The sequence below is a fragment of the Neopelma chrysocephalum genome, unplaced genomic scaffold, assembly GCF_003984885.1.
Source record: "Neopelma chrysocephalum unplaced genomic scaffold, ASM398488v2 Primary Assembly neopelma1_23b, whole genome shotgun sequence".
In the NCBI taxonomy this organism is placed as follows: Eukaryota; Metazoa; Chordata; class Aves; order Passeriformes; family Pipridae; genus Neopelma; species Neopelma chrysocephalum.
The window spans coordinates 12,717,399-12,735,482 of record NW_020897692.1 but is presented as its reverse complement, the minus strand read 5'-3'; the positions used below and the strand labels follow the sequence as shown (position 1 = coordinate 12,735,482).

Here is an 18,084-nt window from a genome sequence, read left to right as displayed (position 1 = left end):
TGTGTGTTGAATGAACAGGGGAGAATGAAGAAACCTTCGGGCCAGGTAAAATCTGAGATTTTGAGGAATATTTGTTATTTTTATTATAGGATATAGTACATGCTATAATATATATTGTATATAATAGTCATTATGATATATTTATTAAAAAATGTGTAGGAGGGAGAGATGAGACCTACAGGAAATATGAATAGCGAAAGGTCAAATGTGTGGTAAGTCACAGAAAAGTGACGAGTTGGACAATAGGTAATAGCAGAGGGGGTACAAACAGTTTGTGCAGGAGAAAATATGGATATGGAAGCCATTAACTCTTTCATTTGCAGTCCTTTGATTAATGCTTGTACTTATCTTAAAGAAATATAGCCTTTTTTGCTCTAAAGATTAGTTGATTGGTTGTGTTCCTACCTGTTTCAAAACTTATCGAGATCACTTCTTGCTTGCCTTGGACAAGCATTTTTTTACAGACAAATACTATACTTTGCTCTTAAAATGGCAGTTCACACTGAATAAAAAAGTACAGTAATAGCAATAATAAAGAAATATTAGCACCCAAATTCACTCACAAGTCTAATATTTTGCAATATGAGCACATTCAGCAGCTATTTGATCTTTATAAAATAACCAAACCAAGTATTATCCATGCTAAAAAAGTAGCATACTCCAAAAAACTAAAAAATATACTGGACTTCAAATATGCTAACAGAATAATATTGCTACGTCAAGCACTTGGGACAGGAAGAGTTAGATGTGTTTGTTTACTATTTACCCTTAGTTTGTCCTGTTTTGCAGAGGGTATAAATTTTAATAACAGATTTATATGTCATGTGATGATTCATGAAGTAATCAGAAAATATATCTAGGCTTCTCCACTCAACTTCAACTGTTCTTCTAGTCAACTGTGCAGATGCCTCATAAACTCCTCATTTTCCTTTACTCAGACAAAACTATCCACAGCAGCTTGCTAAAGGTTCCTGTCTTGTCTTTGTTGTTTAAAGCATGTATTCCCAAAAACCATGACAAGATCACAGCTTTTCCCAGCTAAGGTGCTAGTGGGGTTGAGGCAAAAGCTAGATGCCACACTGCTCCCTCTGGGAACACCTCTGTGAGACTAGTGGTGAGACTGAGCTAATTCTAGCTTTACGGAGCAGCTGAACAGTGTTTTTTCAGGTCACAGCTTCAATGTCGCTGCCTGAAATTTGCCAACAGGTTTTTAGATGTAGCTGTTGCCCTCCTGGGCATACTAAATATTACTGCTTGCATTTTTTAAAATTTATCATAAAAAGAAAGAATGCTAGGAACAGAAATTGGTAAGAGCCCCACTTATGGAAAAACTTGTTTGAGCTCTGTGTGATAGTGTGTCTGTGGCATGGGACAAAATACTGCATTTTACTAAGCTTTTTTCATACATGCAGTAGCTACTGGTAGATAGTTACTTAAGGCTATGTCATTTAGAAGGTGGGACTTCTTCTACTAACATGAACTCATGACAGGGCATAATATTTTTATAACATTACATCAGGTGTTCAATTTCAAGACTGAATCATTTGAGTTGAAATCGGAGAGTGAAAATGCGATCTGCAGTACCATCTGCTGGATTTCTAAGGAAGTGAAAAGTGTAGTTCCATACTGCGTTTAAAAATCATTTTAAATGTAACTGCGCTTAAAAGAGACCCAAATCTTTGTCATTTTTATAAAATCTCTACAGACACAGCATAAATATGCAAATTCATGGTTCTGTAACTTTCTACTCTTCAGCATATACTTGCAAATATTTCAGATAGGTATTTAAAACATTTAAAACGTAGGAATTTAAACCAGCAAAAAAGCAATAACATAGTATGTTAAAAATATTACATTCTTGGATTTCAGTTTTAATATCTGCTTAGTGGAGATGACTGCAGAGTATAGATATACATCTTGGTCCATCTCCACAGAACCCAACAACAGAAATGATAACTTCTGTGTGGCTTGATATACCCCTTTCTAATCAGCCAATATTATGAAAGGCCTCAATGTCCATTGTTTGTCCTCCTAATTATATCAGTGAACTGTCTGAAAGGTTTAAGTTGTGTAAGATGAGTGTTCTCCAAGGCTTGCAGTTTCTGATAAGTATATGAAGATATGAGTAAAGCTTTGCAGAATTGCCTATCAGCATTTTTTTTAATAGTTTACACTGTCAAAGTAAAATACTGAATATTCAAATGAAAATATGGTGCATATATGACACATAGCTAAAGCCGATTTTTTGTGAAATATCTTGGAAGAAAAAGGGAGGAGGAAGCCACCATGTTTTCTTGCGGAAAAAAACTCTAGAAACCTTAACATATATTGAGTTATGTGTGCGCAGTAAAGGTGAATGGGTTAAGTATTTCACCGTACACATAAAAACTGCGTATTTCTTTTGTGCACTATGGGTAGTGATGCCAACCTCTCATGTATGTGTGGGAAGGTCCTTAGGCTGATGTGCCTCTCCAAGTGGCTTAGTCTCTTCCAGAATTTGAACAACAGAAGATTTTGTTTTAGTCATGAGATCTGATGTGCCTAAAGATTCTCCCATAGTATGACCTTATTTTTTGATCACACATATGTGTCATGCCTGTGAATGTGAAATAGCAGGCACCCTCCCCAGCCAAGCCAGATTATGTGGATGCAGCTGTTTTGTTGGAAGTGGTGTGAGGTCTGCACAAGTGAAGTGTGGCAATAGTGTCATGAGAGTAAGCTTATCCTTCAAGTGCCATTGAGCTTAGTAGTAGAACCAGATGAATTTTAGGGTGCATGATAAAAATCATGTGGATATATGCATATATTCCTCTTACGTAGTAGCCTGGTTGCTCCTTCTGTCAAAGGAGATTGGATTGGTATCTGCCTCAAGGGTCTGCCAAGCCATTGTATCATATGCTGTTATTAAGTCTTTAGCCTAACCTTTAGGTGCTTGTCTAAGAAATATTTAATAAAATTACATTTTCCTTGCATCTCATGAAAATTTGCTCTATAGCCTGGAAGTCAAGGAGTAAACTTGAAAAACATCCATCTATATTTTAGTGCTTGCTTAATACTTAATATACTTCTGTATAAGGCAAAACTGTTGAGAGGGATTTGCTGCTGCTATTAGAGAATAGCCAGAAATCTGCAGAAATCTAGCTTTTTCCTCAGAAAGGTAGAAAAAGTGGTTAAAAAAGAACTAATTGAACGAGACCTACTGTGATCTGGGTAAGATTCTTTCTGCTCTCTGAAGTCTGCAGTCATTTCCCCCTATTCTATAAAATGTTAGAGTTTACTCAGTAGTGCCGTGTATGACATGCAGGATAAAGGTTTTGAACCCCTCATGGTAAAAAGGGTCTTACACGGATGTAGAAATTAACAAATCTCTAAATAAGTGATACTTATTTATAAAGAACTGAAATCTCATCTCACTTAAGTTTTGCCTAGTTGCTACTGTGTTCATCTACCCCTTAGTGCACATAGAAGGACAAAACATCATCATATTAATACAATTCCTAAGCTTCATATGAGATAGAAAAAATTCAAATGTAAATGGTCTAATTGGAAAAGAACAGGAAAAGGGGCAGTGCTTACTGTTATCTTGCCTTTTCACGTTTGCAAGCAGCCAGGGCTTTTGGTTTTGCTTTCGTGGACGAGAACTGAATTTAGTTTCCATGGTTCCATTTTTTAATAGAATATTTGATGTAATAAGAAATTTACCTACAGACCTCTCCATTATTGAATTGCATTCTTTAAGCTAAATATTATACAAATTTCTGAATGTCTTTGTTTCTATGCATAAGTAAGTAGCTGTGTAAGATAATTTGTATGTGTAATCCAGTTATATGGCCAAAAGTATTAAGTGTCTCCAGTATTTTGCCTAATTCTTTGACCTACTTTTCTCATCTTATTCAATACTGCAAAGGTTTTTAAAGCAGATTAGTAAAAAAAAAAAAAAAGACAAAAAATCCCCTTTGCTACTGCTGCCAAATTTTTTATTAGTATAAAGCATTAAGTACAATGCATCATGTTTGTAGTGAGGAAGAATAGACTATTTTACTGCTTAGCTTTTGCTGTTGCTGCATCCTCACTAGAATGTGCCCATGTGAAGTCAGTGGTTTTAGTGTGAGTGCTGGTTGATTTATGTAGTTACAAGCATTGATATTCCTGTCCAACTGAGTTATGTCTACTTTACAATGATTCCTCTGAGTCAAATTAAATTGTAATTTTTAGGCTTGAATATCATGTTAAAGTAAAAATATCCACTTCACTAAAACAGTATTTCATACAAAAAACACTGATTACTTGCATCTTAAAAGTCCAGACAAGTTCACCACACACACACACCCACACACAAAAGCCCACAGAAACATGAAATTGTGTCACTAAAAGTGCATTGGTTAAATGTGTGAGTCTCAGTGCTAATTAAGGGAGTGGGTAGCTCAAAGCAGGTAGTGGAGATAAAAGATATCACCAACACCTCTATAGATAACGCACCTACTGTTTCCATTTATTAAACTTTAGATTCCCTGTTTCTCTTAATAATCAATGTAGCTGCTCATGATTTTTTTAAATGTTATCCGTGAAGATGTAGATTTAAAGCAACATCTGGAAAAGTGGGTAAAAAGCCTGGGTTCCACACAGCATGGTGAAAAAACTGGTTGTTCCAAGTGCCTTGCTGGACTCTCCCTCTTAGGCTGTCTGAGGTCTTTGCCCAAGCTCATGAGAGGTCAGGAGTTGCAGTGCTGTCCTGGTGCATCTAAAGAAATTTTTCTTTCTTGTATGATTTGATGACTAATAAGATAGTTAACAGCTAAAATATCATCCTTTTAAATTAAACTTCAGGTTGGGTGAAGTAAACTAAGCTTCATGACAGCTGAGCTTGTTGCTGCTTTAAAAAGGTTGCCCTTTAGAGGTCACTTTAATTTCTGGATTCAGGAGCTCATGTCCTACATTCATCCTGGGTCTCCAGTTTCCTGCTCAGAGCAGAGCAAATCTGTAAGCAAAATGATGGAATTTCTGGTTTGGAGTTTTATTTGGGTAGAATTAATTTTATGTTGATTCAGGTTCACGGGTTAGCTCACTGAGAGGGATCTGGTAAACATCGAATTCGGTGCTGTAGTGGGTTTCCCCTGGCCAGATGGCAGGTACCCGCTAAAGCCACTCTCTCACTCTCCCTCTGCAACTGGACAGAGGAGAGAGAAAAAAAAACGGCAAAGGATTCATGAGTTGAGGTAACAGCTGGGAGAGGTCACTTACTGATTACCTTCATAGGCAAAACAGACTCAAAATGGGGATATTACTTAAATTTATTGCTAACAGGATAAGAGCCAAGGACTGAGAAATAAAACACCTTCTCCCCACTCCTCCTTCCTTCCATGTTCTCCCTCCTCCCCCCCTGTGGTGCAAGAGGACAGGGAATGGGAGTTATGGTCAGTTGTGGTTTCTACCGCTGCTCAGAGAGAGGAGTCCTTCCCCTTCTCCCGTGGGGTCCCTCCTATGGGAACAGTCCTTGTTGGACCTCTCCAGCTTGAGTCCATCCCTCGGGCAGCAGTTCTTCCCAAACTGCTGTCCCGTGGGTCACTCCTCCATGGGGTGCAGTCCTTCACAAATGAGCTGTACCAGCGTGTGTACCCACAGGGGCCACAAGTCCTACCCAGGAAAAACCCTCTCCAGTGTGGGTTTTCCTCTCCACGGGCTGCAGGTCTCCAGCAGGACCCTGCTCCATCTTGGCCCCCCCCACCCATGGGGTCACAGCCTCCTTCATGCATCCACCTGCTCCAGCATGGGCTCCTCCATGGGCTGCAGGTGGGTCTCTGCACCCTGATGGTCCTCCATGGGCTGCAGGGGCACAGCTGCTCCACCAAGATCTGCACCACGGGCTGCAGGGGCCACAGCTCCTGGCACCTGGAGCACTCCTGGCCCTTTTTCTGCACTGACTTTGGTGTCTACGTTATTATTCCCATGTTCTCACACTGCTCTTCCTGACTGGAATTCTTTCTCTGCACAACCTTCTGTTCTTAGATATGTGATCACAGAGGCGTTACTATCACTCCTAATTGGCTTGGCCTTGGCAGCAGCAGGAAGCCTGTCCTGGAGCCGGATGGCATTGGCTTCATGAGACAGGGGAAGCCTCTAGCAGCTTCTAACAGAAACCACCCCTGTAGCCCCCCCCACTACCAAAACTCAGCCACAGAAACCCACTACAGGTGCCTAAAGAGCAGTTGCAGTATGCAGCCAGGTTCCGGAGAAGACCTGGATTGGACCTTTAGCTGGTTCCCCTCTGCAATGTCATCTTTGTCAGGAAAATCTCATAGAAACAAACCAGAGAACATTTTTTTCCTCAGGGAGATATTATTATTATTATTATTATTCCTGAGTTACAGAAAGGGAAGTGAAGGCTAGAGGGCCGAGTTCTATTCTCTGAGGTGGTGATTAGGAGTTGGGTCATTTGTGTAGCAACATGCTTAACAAATTGGCGGGCATAGTGTCAGGGTGTTTGTTGTTTGGGGCAGCTGGAAGACAAGAGGTACTTCTTTTAACACCAAACTTAATCTTAGGAATCTCTGTACCTGCTAATACTTCTGTACACTCCTGCAGCTAAGCTGGAAGAAATGTCTGTAATTAGGGATAGCAAACCTTAAGTAGTCTCCCATACTTAACAAGAGAAAACACAACAGGTTGTTAATATATAGATTTGAAATAAAAAAGATGTTCTCATATTCTTATAAAGTCTGTGCTTGTAGAGTGTGTTTTGAAATAGTTGTTATATGTGTTAGTAATGTAGATTTTGAAAACACTGTAACTGAAGATTGATTTACATATTTTTATTACACCTACTGTATAAATAAAGTTGGTTACAAAGCAATTCAAATTTCTGCAGCCAATTATTTCTTTTATTCAGTAAATGGTAGACAGTCTTGTTTAGCGCTTTGCATTTGCGTCAATTTCTGGTCAAGTGAAATGATTTGCTTGTGATCTTTGAAGTAAACCTATAAGAATAAATATGTCTATTTTTTTTCCTTTAGACTGCCCTATACATTCTTTCATGTGCAGAGTCTATTTGATGTGAGGTGTTGTGAACATGCCAAGAATATTAGGTAGTGTTGCAAACTGAAAGAAAGAAATACACAGTAGTGGTCTTTCCTCCTATTCTTGCTATATAAACTTTTTTCTCATCTATGCAGGAGGTTGCATCAACAATTTGAAAGCTATAAAGAGCAAGTAAGAAAGATAGGGGAAGAAGCCCGCCGTTACCAGGGAGAGCACAAGGATGATGCTCCAACATGTGGAATCTGTCATAAAACAAAGTTTGCAGATGGTTGTGGCCATTTATGCTCTTATTGCCGGACCAAGTTTTGTGCTCGATGTGGAGGTCGTGTCTCTCTGCGATCAAACAATGTAAGTCTCCTGATGTGCACTCTTAAGAAAAAGCCTCCTTGACATTGTCATGCTGCAGATTGTTCACCTTAAGTTTGGCATTTCATGCTTCATTTTACTTAAATGTTTCATTTATTGCTTCATTATGAGGTTTGTATAAAGTAAAATAATGTATTTAATGATTGTGGAGCTACTTGGGATTCACAGAGTTAATTAAAACAATAATAGTAGTGTATAGTTCTACTTGAGTGATGGCTTGAAGAAAATATACTTGTTTTTCATAGAATGAAAGAAGAAACCCTTTTGCTCAGGTACAACTCCACATTAATAACTTTTTATTGACCTCTTATTTAATTTTACATTTTTTTTTGTAGAGCTTTTCATATACATTTGTAGATCTCTTTAACATAAAGTCAGTCAATTTTTGGTTAGAAGAAAGTCTCAACCACTTTTCTTAGCACACTGAAAGTGTTATGTCAATTTATTTTAAATTTATTTATAAAATAAACTATAGATTAATCTGGGTTAAGTATCCTACTTTCAGGCAGGTGACTAAATCTTTCTCCCTCTGATCTGCATGCGGTTACCTGCAGTAGCTGTCCACAAAACTGAAGGGTATCTGAGATTACCCTCAACAAAATGCATTTCAGGTTTATTTTAGAAGTTTTCTATAGCCTTGATGTACTTGTTAGTTCATTAAATTAAATTCACATTCTGAAAAAAACTATATAGGTGAATTGGACAAAAATTTGCATATCTATATGTGAAAACTTCCAATGTTCATGTATTATTATAAATAGATGCATTACATTGCATCACCTGCAGGTGGTGTCATTTGAGCAACTCTCTGAAAATATAGTTTAATACGTTACATTATACTATTAATTAGAGTGCATGCGATACAGCTTATCCTTACTCAGAAAAAAAATTGAATATATTTTAATTATTTTTCACCCATTGTTTCAAGTCACAGAAACGGAAGAGTGTCCATTCATTTGTAACTTGCCTGTTGTTTGTTATATTGTTTATGCTTCTGTGGGCCAGGGTGGGAAAACATGTTTACAGCATATGCAGTAATGTCATCTTTTTATTTAAAGCTCTTTTTTTTTAATTTTATGTTTTTATCTCTTCATAGAGAGTTACTAGAATTGCATTTCTTTGAAATCTGTCTATTAATACTTGCCTATTTTATTCTTTTTCTCTTCTTTTTTTTCTTTTCTCTTTTTATTCTGCTTCCTTGGATGCTTTCCCAAAGGAGGACAAAGTGGTTAGAATACATGCTTTTTATAATTTATTATTATAATGTTGTTAGCTAACTGGGATACATATTAATGTGAAAAACTGAACTGAAATTCTAAAATCATCCACAAGGGAGGGGGGAAAAACAGGAATCCTAATACACAGACCCTGCCCATCCTTAGCTGAACATAGGCTTTAAAGATAGCTCAACAAGGAAACCCAAGACTATTGTCAAAATTATAACAATAAAAGAAATTGAGAACTTAGAAATATTTGTTATTTTTAGGCTAAGAAGTAGAGGAGGCAGTAAAGATTAGTAAAATCTTATTTCATAAAAATGTCTTCAGTTAACAATTTTGACTTTTTGCATACAAGATCCTTCCATAAGCTTCAGGAAATCGAATTTAGTATTTTAATTGTAATTTTACATTGTTTTACATGGTTTGCTGTGTTTCACTTCTGACTGTTGCAGAAATTTAGGCAATTCTTGTGAAATCAGTTTTTTTATTTACATTTGCATTAATATGTATAGGTGAAGTAAAACCTCTTCAAACTGGCCGTAAGTGTAGTGAGCAAGGTGGAGTGCATCCTTTTTGAATGCATAGTTACCATTTCAAAAATCTGCAGAACTTTTAGGATCAAGTGCAGGCATATTCACTACTAATGCCTGTGCCTTATATGAAATAGGTGAGAGTAGTTCCCTGTTCATCTCTGCACACTCTGCATAGAAAAAGGTGGGAGTACTTGAGCAGAACAGTGCAGTCCATTTACCACCTCTTGTTGGGCAGCTCTGCAAAAGGTGATATTCCAGATTTTAATTTGGAGCATTAAGTAATGGGAATTAGCCAGCTTTGCTGGCACCTTAGCTGAAACAAGTGTAAATTTATTACAATCCAAAGTAGTTTTTAACATGTGCGTGATGAAGTTATGCTTGTATTATGAAGTGGTGCTATGCCCCAATTTATATAATAGCACACCTGTAGCCTGAAATTTAGTAGTACTATTTAACATCCAGAGAAAATTATTTCTATCACATCTGCATATTGCGGTAGGTTTTTTCTGTGGCAGTAGTGTTCTGAGAGCATGGATGTTTTTCCAATGGCTATGAAATAGAACTTGATACAGCTTCATTCCCTGGTTTTCTGTGTGGTACTCTGAATAAAGTGCTGAAATAATCCAGGAGTTCCTGATCTTTTCCATTCTATTCATCTAAATGGCTTAGGATAGTGTGAGAGAAGTTTTAGCTTGATACTGATTTTTTATTAAATCAGTGCATCATTGATGCATCCACTGGGGTGCATTAAAACACTAGTGCACTTGCAACAGAGTCTTCTTTAGGATCAGAAACAGCAAGAGTCTCAAATGCGGTAGATGCCATTTAGGTACAATTTAGCCATCTAAGTTTTGGAAAGCAATTCAGGTGAACCTCACCTGATCCCCTTATATGCCTTAGGCATCGTTCACCCTTCAGTTTGGAACACAAACTTTGCTAAATAACTGAAATTGTTATAGTGTCTGCATGCAGGAGAGATTCTGTCTTTGATGAGAGGACAGTTTAGGTGTTCATCTTTGAAATATATAATTGGAATCCAGAAAACAGACTCCATTGCACTAAAGAGCTCTGACGATGTGTTCTGAAGGCACGCATGACTCATTTGGATTGTCCTAAGTCCACTTAAATATATCCTTATTATTTGTACTTGTCTTGGTTTAGGTTTTCTTGTGTTGAACTCCAAGCTTCCATGCGCCAAGAAAATGGCCTAATAATAATACTGTATATGAAAATATCTTCTATGGTGTGATAAGCTACATCTCTTTAACAGCTGAAAAGTTAATGGTAGTCAGAGGGAGAGTATCCAATAATTAGTTCATTTGTGTGAGGAACATGGGGAGCACTTCTATAAAGCACCATTGTTTTAGCAGTGCCTGTCTCTGAAAGATAATGGAATATATATTAATTAATTCCAAAATATTAATACATACCTAGCAAATAGCATATTTTATAAGCAGAACAATTGGTATAATTAATATAGAGCAACATGAGAAAAATATTGTTTGTTAGTTATTTTCAGTGGCTCAACACTCCTGACTAATCTACATATTAGGAACAAACTACCAAAAAAAATTATCTGGCAAGTTTCATCTTAGTAAAAACTTTTTCAACATATTTATCCTTGTTGTCTCCATGTGAATTATTACCACAATAAATTATATTAATACAAAACACATGTACCAAGTTCCTACAAGTTAGGGGTGCGTTGTTTGGAAAGGATGATGAAGTGTGACTTACCAAAGTGCCAAGCTCAGGAAAAGTCAAATGCTATCATAGTTTCTAAGTATCTCCTGCAGAGCTGGAGAATTTATGATACCTCACCTGGGATGTTGTGTACCACGTGTTATCCATTTTTGACAAATACTAACTGATAGGCACAAAAAATGTCAAACAGAGGATGATCCAAGAAATGGAAACATGCTCATGTGAGAGAAAGTTAGAGAGATTAGGGGGACAAAAAATAAAGCAATTATAGTTGATATCTAGCATATGGAATTGATATGTAGAAATGTAGAAATTTTGAAGAATAACATTCAAACTAGAGGACAGTGAATACATGAGACTGCATGGGTGTAACTTGGCCCTAAACATTCCTGGCTTGGAGAAAGACAACTGCAATCCTTAGAGTAAAGCCTTGGGAATCTATTTAATTTTATTTATTGGAAGGAAAAATAACCCAATAAAATGTTAAAGCTGGAGCTTTCACTGTAATCACTGAGCATTTGTATATACTTTTAAAGAAAGCAGAATATTATTAGTACAGGATGTTATGTGAGATAGCATTTCAGAAAGAAGTCAGGCAGGTGCTTAAGAAAAAACTGACAAGAGTGACCACTTGCTTCTAATTTGGCACAATGTTCTAGGTGGTTTTAGTTCCTTGAAGAGTGGCTACACTTTCACTCTGTATGTATTCTAGCTATGTTCCATATACCAGCATTTTAACTGCCAAAATGGTAATGGGTGTAAGTTACTTCTCTCTATTCCATTCACTCTCCCATGTGATGTGAAATATTGTGGTTGTTAGGGCAGTGGGCAAGTCAGGAAAATGTCCGGCTGGTGCTTCTCCATGGTTTGGCCAGGTGTGGGCAGAGCCCTACCTCAGTCTTCCTGCTGGCCTGGCTGCCACTGTTCTTCCCTCCAGCGGTACTACAGCCTTGTAGAGCAAAAAACCACCTGAAAATACAACTTTTCCCCTTGCATCATTCCTGTAAAACTTTTTCCCAGTGTTTGGCTAGGTCATGCAAAAAGATGTATTTCCTTCGTAAACACCTGATACATGAAGTTGTACAGCTCTGTTTCTTTCTCTTTATAGAAATGGAGATACATTTTAGGCTACAAAAATGATCTTGAATGAACAAATGTATTTTTTTCTTATCAAAATTTAAATATTTTGTGAGGTGCTGTGGGTGTATTGAGCTAAGTGAAATTTGTATGACATTGAAAGAATTAGTGGAAGGTCTGTGTTCCAGATCAAGCCATATATTTATCCATAGCAATCAGTCTACCATTCTACAGTTTTCATTAGGGTTACAATTTTTTATCAAATTTAAAGTGAAAATAATTGGGAGCAAATGATGAAAAAAATTTTGTCACTATTTTCCTGTGTGTTTTCCAGATATGTTAGTTGTGCAGAATAGAGGAGTTTGCTACTCATTTTTCTGTTTACACATGTAAAAGAAAACTAGTAGGAAATCAGGCTGTAAAATACATTATAAATATATGAGAATTGATTTCACCGAACTTAGTAGTATGTGATTGCAGAAAATAATGTCGGTAATCAATGCTGAAGAAAGTCACATTTCTGATCTGGCATTCACTGAAATTGTTTTCATTTTAGCATAATGTCAGTGATTTATACTTGAAAAGAAAGACAACTTGGAAACATTTCCCTAATTGGATGTCAGTTGTTTTTACAGGGTGTTTGTCATTTAGTTCCTTTAAATTATGCTTAAAATTTGCTTACATAATGGCTTGCTTGGGACCCCTGGTGGCCTAGTGGTTAGCATGCAGGACTCTCACTGCTGCGACCCAGGTTCGATTCCCAAGTCCCCTGGGCAGATGGTAGCTCGTTAGCCCTGTGAGGCCATCCATCTATGAGAAGGTCACTCTAAACAAACCTACATCCTGAGGACCTCACTGCCGTTGTCCAAGCTTGCTTGGCCCCGGCAGATGAACCTTAGGATTAATGGGTGGGCTCAGTTCAGCGCATGCTGTGTCTCACCTAAAAAAAATCCATTGCGCAGGCTGGAAAGGTGAAAGACCTTTCCCAAAATCTTCGTTCGCGAAGACTGGCCATTAATGGCTTGCTAATTTAAGCCTTACCAACTTGAGTACATATGCCATGCAATTCAACTGTGTACTAATGCTACAACAGAAGTTGGTAATATTGTCAGAACAAAATATCTGGATTGCCAGGATCATTTTTACATCCCTTTCACTGAACTCTTAGGTCAAATTGTCCATTAAAAGGCTAATTTATGTACATTCTAACACAGCTGTAGAACAAAAAAAGAATCCAAGAGAAGGATGTAAAATTACATAGCAAATTTCAAATGGATAGCAGATAAATTCTCTCTCTCTCTGTAGCATTCAGCATAATTTGTTTCCTAAAAGATATAGAGTTTATATGCATCAGAAAAGAAGCACTGCTTTTTGATAATCCCTCCCTAGAACTGCTGCTTCCAGCAGAAAAAAAAAACTAGCAAGAAACTGAGGCATTCTATTTCAAGTTAGATGTAGAGCACTTAATTCTGGTTCTTGGGAAGCTAGTTCGCTTTTAAACAAGTGTGAGTGTATAGATTTTTTAAGCAAATCCTTAAATAAGCTTGCTTTTCACCAAGTTTGCTGAAGAAACATGTTTGGCTTTAACACCTTTTTTTTTTTTTCCATCTAACAAAAATGATCGGTTACTTCTTATTCACAAAAAAAGGCAGGCAGGTGATGCTAATGCTCTGAAGTTAGCCAGGTCAGAGCTTCTTCATTTAAGGATTGAACTGTAGAAGAGTCACTAGACAGCTGGAGTTTTATTCTACTATAGCTTTAAATCATCAGTAAATCAGTAACCACTTGGTCAAGCTCTTTGATTTACTCAAGTTTAGTTTACCTGTTTGCAAAACTCTTAAACTGCAACTTATCATGCAGTTCTACGGTTGGTCACCAAGAAAATATATTGCTACTGCAACCTTCTTTCTTAACTTGTGATAAAGGTCTCCTGAATCCTTCATGTCTGTTCTTGCTGTTGGCATGCAAACTGGGTAACAGTGATTTGTGGAGACTATACATAAAAAATACTGGAAGCTTCCTGCAGTATAATGCATTATAAACACCCCCCCCCAAACTTGTAATCCTCCAGAGTGTTACTACTTGCTATGTTATCCTATTTTTAGTATTGTATTTTCAGTACCTTTGTTTCAATTTAACTGATTCAAGAATATGGGAATTAATTTGAATTGGGGTTTTTTAGTTAAGAAAATGTCAGCAATACCTATGAGTGTAATAATTCCTTTAATTGCAAAAACAAAAGTCAATTAGACTTTTCAGGAGAAGCTTTATTGCATCTCCTCTTGCCTAATGTCATGTATGTATATATAATATAGGTATGTATAAGCATATATTGCACAGACTTTTTGGTAAGTGAATATACATGCATACTATATATATGCATCCTATATGTAGTCTAATTCAGGAAGTACAGGGCAGAATAAAGCTTTTAAGAACTACTTTTTTGACCTCTGAAATCTGTAAATGATTCGAGGTATTTAAATCAACTGAGGAATTATTATTTATGCGCCCATTTATGTTGACAAAAAGAGATGTTATGCCATAGCAGTCACAGAATCCCAAGATGGCTGAGGTTGGAGGGAGACTCTGGAGGTTGTCTGATCTAAAGGCCCTTGCTCAAGCAGGGCTATCTAAAGGAACTTGCTCCTTACAGTTTGGCATATCCATGTGTCTTTTGATTTGCATGGCCAATAATGAAAGAGTCAAGGATAATTCATGTCATTTTTGTTACTTTTTGCTTTATGTAACTACACACATTATAAGCTTACACAAAATCCCTTTAAGTTCTGCCAGGGAATAATTCTGTTCGGACAAATGAATTCTAGAATTTCACAGAATCCTTCAGAAAAGGTCACCAACAATTATGATGATTTTTTCAGCTCAGTGTTCAGAGAGAAAGAAAAAAACAAAGTTACCTGATTAAGCTTTTAATTTCTTTCATTGCAGTATATTTTTCATTTTAACAGTATTCTGTCTGGTTCAACTAAGTTGGTGGTATAAAGCTGAGGAGCAGGATCAGGAGCAGGAGAGCCTTTGAGTGATTCTCCCAGTGATGTTGTATATCCTACTGGCTCAGATACTGTCTGGGAAGTCACTGTTGAACTCCATGGTGGCAAAGTTGCTTTCCCAGATACGAATACAGTACTGTCAGTACTGAAGAGGAATATCTTCTTACCTGCCTTGCGCCAGTCTCACTGCAAAGTCAGAATAGGAAGCATTGAAATAATTTTTCTGGTTTTGTTTTTTTTTCCAGAAGTATATATTGAGTTAGGATTTAGATTTGACTTTGCTGAAAATTTTCTTATTGCATTTTTCTAATTACCCTCTTCTACTTTTACAAGTATGCTTTCACAGAAAAAGGTACTAGCAAATTTAGTTCTAGATCTAAATTACTTAAATGCAAGCTTTAAAAATAATAGGAAAGAACTAATGTTTCTTTCCAGTGAGTGAAGTCTGTGTGATTTTTTAATTTGTTATTTCAAACAAAATCACGTATGCTGAATACATAAGTAAAACTAAAAAAAAAAAAAGACACAAACTCAGCTACTGACATCTTTCGTGCATTAAACCAAAATGCTACAGACACCTGATCACAGTGTCTGCTCCATGGTGTTGCATGATAGTTATCTTAGGAGTATGTTCTGTAGGAACTTGTTCTACAAGGATAAGATTATCTACATTTGCTGGGAGAAGACTTTCGGTTTCTTCTGATTTTTCAGTGGCTGTTTTATAAGGTGTTTTCAGTTGAACAAGAGAAACTTTTTCCCAGGATGATGATATTCCTCAAGTGTGTGTTATTTCATAGTAATAAAGGGTTAAGAGTATTCTTAAGTATGAATTTCAAGAAGTGTCATGCAATAGCATACAATTCTGGTTTTGAATACTTTCCCTTAAGAATTTTTGATTCCTCATCCTATGATTAAAATAATATTAGTAGCTGCTTGATTTTTTAAAGTTGCAAATACTTATGTGTCAGCAGGTGTTAGCTTTTTTATCCTTCTGTTACCTTAGCAATGTTGACTGGAGTCTTGCATCTGTTGATTCATTAAAATTTGAAACTTCTAGGAGGAGATGATATTAGGGAAATGAGAAATAATGCTATTTTCAGAAAATGCAAAATATAGAAATATTTTTGTTCATTTTTCTGTCAAATATGTATTCATCTATGCCCTAAATATCTGTAAGTTAAGAAGTGGGATCAGGGTCTTGTGTAAAGGAAGATAGTTTTAGTTAATTAGTTTTGACTGCAGATAGATACATATTGAAAAGATGAGTGAATGAAACAAGTTATAACAATTGAAATCTGAGATTTTTTCATATGTGGTACATCTTAAGAAGAAAGAGGATAATAATGAAAGAAAATGCTAGCAGTGCAACACAATATTAAGAAGTCATGAGAAGGGCCTGGTTTCTGTTTGTTGTGTTCATATACCTAATGTAATCAACATGATACTATAAACTGTAACTTTATAGTAGATTCTGATCCTTGTCTATTCAGTGCACACAGTTTTGAACATTAACAAGTATGATAAAGTAAGTATATCTGGTATAAGGCAAAAGCTAAAACCAAACAGTTTACATCAGATGCAATTCTGATCATTCCTGACTAGTTAAAATATGGATATAATTTTAAAAAATGAGGAGAAAAAAATCAATTAAAAAAATTGCTAAAATGATGTGTTCAAATGCATGAAATCAAATTTTCTTTCTGCATCTTATCACTTATTAATTCTGATAGATTGGAATTACATTAATAGTATTTGATACCCTTTTGCTTGCAATTGTGCTATCAAAAAGTTCTGTAGACAGCTGCAATAATAGTGATGCATGCAATTAAAATCCTAATTTTAAAGGGAACGTTTCTTTTTTAATGAGGGTTTTCTCTTGTAGCTGGAACCTTTTATTATTATAAAAAAATTATTATTGCTGAATCATTATTCTCAAAAATACTAAGGCTTATACTTATAAATATTTAAGGATTATAGAGTAAATATTTCAGGTTTATTTATTTTTCCAGATTTTTCTGGGAGAAGAGGTGTTTGGCTACTGGTAGGGATCTGTGTAGATTGGTCTGTATAGATGATAATTTTCAAAGCATAGTCACCCCAGGAATCTGTTTATGGCTCCTCCAGTTCTTCATTACTTCAACATGTTTCTGGTAATGTTACTATCAGTAAACAGCAAACTCAGCCTTAAATCCATGCCAAACGTGTATGTAGCACACTGCAGTTTCAGCTGAGAGATCACTGTACTTGTTTGGAATTGTTCTTGTATCCTTTCAGAGTGTTATGCACATTTAATTGTCTTAACTTTCCACAACGTTCTACTTTTCAAAGTCCTTTAATTCATTATATGAATTGCTTTGAATTTATTGTTACCTCTTGTTAACAAGGCAAATCCAATCTTACTACTATTGATATCAGATTTTTACCTTTATGGTATCTTGAAGTCCAAAACTCCTTTTCATTGCCACATCAAATTTACAGTTGTTATTTCTGATTTCAGTTTGCCCAATTGCATTTCAAATTAAGCAAAAAAATTTTCTTTTTAAGGATTGTGTATTTGCTGTGTTTTTGTCTTCATTTCTGTAATGGAATAATATGTTACTTGTTGGCACTCCAGAAATCGTAGAATTATTAGAGATCTCTAAACCACTATATACCTTATATAATAAACATACTATTATTTTTTCTGCTATGGAATACAGAACTAATACACTGTGTTAATAAAAAATATATAGAAAAAGTACCTTAATGATATTAGCTTGAAAATTGAAAAATTTAAAAATATGTTTTCCTATAACAATTAGGTTTCTTAGTTGTGCTGCACGTTATCTTTTTCAATCTGAAAAGAAGTCATCTTGGAGTATTAAAAACATAAATTTGGAAGAGGTGGCTAATCCAGAGGCTGTGACTGGTATAGGTAAATTTAATTTGTACATGGAAAAGAAATAATCTGGAACTGTAAACTGTTGTGGAGGGCCAAAGAGAAGGGATTACTTTACAAAGACATACCAGGCAGGCCAACATTTCACACCATCTAAACTTTCTCTAATTCACACAGAAGAAAGGAACCTAGATATCTCTTGATATCTCTTCTGATTGATGTTTAAGGAAAGTTTAGCTTTAGAGACTGGAGATACTTTCTTT

General features: G+C 36.1%; 1 protein-coding gene across 50 annotated transcripts in view; it reads left to right on the top strand.

Moving 5' to 3' along the window:
* Positions 1 to 18,084, top strand: part of RIMS1 (regulating synaptic membrane exocytosis 1) — a 323,050-nt gene that overhangs the window by 114,750 nt on the left and 190,216 nt on the right. For 49 of the 50 annotated variants that reach the window (XM_027697558.1, XM_027697738.1, XM_027697391.1 and 46 more), the window contains exons 2-3: positions 7,170 to 7,383; positions 8,618 to 8,629. In XM_027697558.1, the coding sequence (XP_027553359.1) occupies positions 7,170 to 7,383; positions 8,618 to 8,629 (226 nt within the window). The remainder of the gene's footprint in view (positions 1 to 7,169; positions 7,384 to 8,617; positions 8,630 to 18,084) is intronic. The other variant, XM_027697399.1, reaches the window with a different exon arrangement.